The sequence below is a fragment of the Prunus avium genome, chromosome 1, assembly GCF_965620075.1.
Source record: "Prunus avium chromosome 1, drPruAviu1.hap1.1, whole genome shotgun sequence".
Taxonomy (NCBI): Eukaryota; Viridiplantae; Streptophyta; class Magnoliopsida; order Rosales; family Rosaceae; genus Prunus; species Prunus avium.
The window spans coordinates 53,290,890-53,293,806 of NC_142284.1; the positions used below are offsets into that span (position 1 = coordinate 53,290,890).

The 2,917-nt window shown below is 34.1% G+C and overlaps 1 protein-coding gene across 1 annotated transcript; it reads left to right on the top strand.

Annotated features, from left to right (window-relative positions):
* The first annotated feature begins 398 nt into the window (after positions 1–398).
* LOC110773729 (uncharacterized) lies at positions 399–1,127 on the top strand. Its single transcript, XM_088249377.1, has one exon. The coding sequence runs from the start codon at positions 399–401 to the stop codon at positions 1,125–1,127; it is 729 nt and encodes a 242-aa protein (XP_088105503.1).
* The last annotated feature ends 1,790 nt before the right edge of the window (positions 1,128–2,917 follow it).

Sequence of the window (2,917 nt, forward strand, 5' to 3'; positions counted from 1 at the left end):
TGAATCATCAACTAGCATGCCTTCGGGTCCTTCTCTGTCTCCTCCAATTTGTGAGGAGCAACCTCCTTCTCAACCTCAAAGAATTGAAGATGAAAACATAAGAGTTTGATTGAATGGAAGTACTCGTTGGGGGTCACATTTTAATTCTATTAATTAGGAGTTTGATTGATTGATTTGGTGCAACCAAGACACTTCTAACGGATATCAGTCATAATGGACCTACCTCACAATTTCGTGGCGAAGCAGAAGGTATTAAAATATCTATGTTATCTTTTGACTTTGTTTTTGCCTTGAAATTGTTGGACAAAACTATGAGATTCACTGATTTTCTTTGTCAAGAACTTCAAAGAAAATCTCAAGACATTGTAAAGGCTTTGAATTTGGTTGCAAGTACAAAAATGGAGCTTGATGAGTTGAGAAATAATGGTTGGAATGATTTTATACAGAGTGTGCAATCATTTTGTGAAGAACATGATATTAATATGCCTGATATGGGTGCCCGTCATACAATAGGCACTTGCCGTTCTTGTCAACAAAGAGATTGTATCATAGTTGAGCATTATTATCATATTGATATATTCAATGAGGTAATAGATTATCAGTTGGGGGAGTTAAATACTAGATTTCCAAATGGGACTGTGGAACTCCTTTCTCTTAGCTCAGCATTAGATCCTCGTGATGCTTTCAAGCGATTTAACATTGATGATATATGCACTCTTGCTGAGAAATTTTACCCTTTAGATTTCACTACAATTGAGTTGCATGTTTTAAATCAGCAATTGAGATTTTATAAGATTGATATGGATTGCATTCAAGCCTTCAAGAATATTGATTCCATCCCTATATTACTTGAGCACTTAATTGAGACAAAATTAGCAGAAACATACTGCTTGATTGACAGATTGATTCGTTTGGTGCTAACTCTTCCTGTGTCTACAACAACAACAGAACGAGCATTTTCATGTATGAGACTTATTAAAAATCGACTTCGGAATAAGATAGGTGATGAGTTTCTTGCTGATTGTATGCTACTTCATATTGAAAGAGAATTAGCTGATAATATAGATAATGAATCAATAATTGGTGATTTTAATGCTGTGAAGACTCGAAGGGTGCAACTTATATAAGTGTTATTTAAGGGGTAAGGCTCATTATGTCCCCCCCATATATTTTTTTGTTATCAATGAAATTTACTTGTACCGTTGAGTTTTCAATATATTTGTATGTAAGGTAAATTTAGCCCACGCCATTTTGAAATCCTGGGTCCGTCCCTGGTTACACACATGTGCAAGCAATTCTACGTAATATTCAACATTACCACACTTTTATTTTTCTTGTTATCTTTGCTTTTGAGTGTCTATATATGTGTGTGTCTCTTTGATCCTGTCTTTGACGTGCAATCTTCAATAGATGTCCAAAATCAAGCATCTGATGAGAACAAGTATATATGCTTTGAATTAGATAAAAACCGGCAGGCTCTTGCAATATATTCAAGTTTGGTCTGTTAATGACTCTATAAACTTTGGGTTTAAATTTGATTTATCTAGGTTTGGCTTACAAATTAAGCTTATTCTCAAAAATAGGACTGGGCTAGAGCCCACTCCATCCTTAACGTGGATCTGCAATACCTATATTTACAACATATATACCTCCATCATGGGAACACTAGTATATATTTGAATGAGGTGAAGCAAAAAGATGAAGAGGAAAAGAAAAAAATAAAAAAATGGACAAATAAACAAAATGAAAAGCTACCAAACCAAAGTGACAAATTATTTATATAGTTGACATTAGACCTAACATTAAACGTAATAATTATTAAAAACGTCAAATCTAATAATTATTCACGTAAAATAAACATTCAATCAGATAATAATGAAAAATACAGATATATCAATGTTTATGGTGCTAATTCTATTTTTTTAAAGATAAAAATTAATCATTATATAACTATAAAATTCTATAAAAATTTATGTTTGTAAACAAATTTTTTATTGCATTGCGGATTACATGGAAACATAAAATTCCTATGTTTCTAGAATATTGTGTGAAGTATGGTTTGGATTGATAGTCTAGCAATTAAGTATTTGTTTCGGAGAGCATTTTTGCTCACTGCTTTAACCCAAGGTGTATCATCACCACCCTTCTCAACATTTGACACGTTTCCATGAGTATAACTATGGTTCCATAAATACAAAGTAAAAATTAACTATGGTTAGGCCTATAGACACATATCAAATGTTGAGAAGAGTAGTGATGGTACACCTTAAGTTAAAGTGGTGAGCAAAAATATTTCATTTGTTTCGCAACTATGTTAGAGAAAATTGCCCTATCCTATATATTGATATAAGATTAATACAACTTAATTATCCTAAACCCCTAAACCCTAAGATTAAGAACATATGAATTAGCAGAAAAATTAGACATAGAGAGAGGGGGAGAGATTTAAATAAACATTACCTAGTTGTTATTGGTCGATTTCAAAAACTTCCCCTTAATTAGGTCTTCCAAAACAAAGGATATCCTGTGTGGACCACAATATTCAAGACCAATTAATCAATCATCGAGAACATTAATAAGCTTGCAAATCCATCAATTAAAAGAAACATATATAATCCAATTACATTCATGCTAAATATATATGCTATAAGTTACAAAGAGGGAAGCATAAAGTACTTTCGTCGTGGGTGGTCGTCGTGGCTCCCCTGAGCGCCAGCTCCGCCCCTGTCGACGACAAGTCTCTTGTTCTCCATGCGAAAGGTAAATTTGCCGCAGGAGATGAAGTCGTGTGCTGAGAATATCTTCACACAACTCATCTTACCATCATTTGATCCTTTCACGAAGAGCTTGATGTCTCTTCGACGACCAGAGTCCACCGAATGACTATGGAACCCCGTTGACCTGATCCGCCTGCGCT

What these genes read in the sequence shown, in the direction of transcription:
- LOC110773729 (XM_088249377.1), top strand. Translation starts at nt 399, where the DNA reads ATGGAGCTTGATGAGTTGAGAAATAATGGTTGGAATGATTTTATACAG.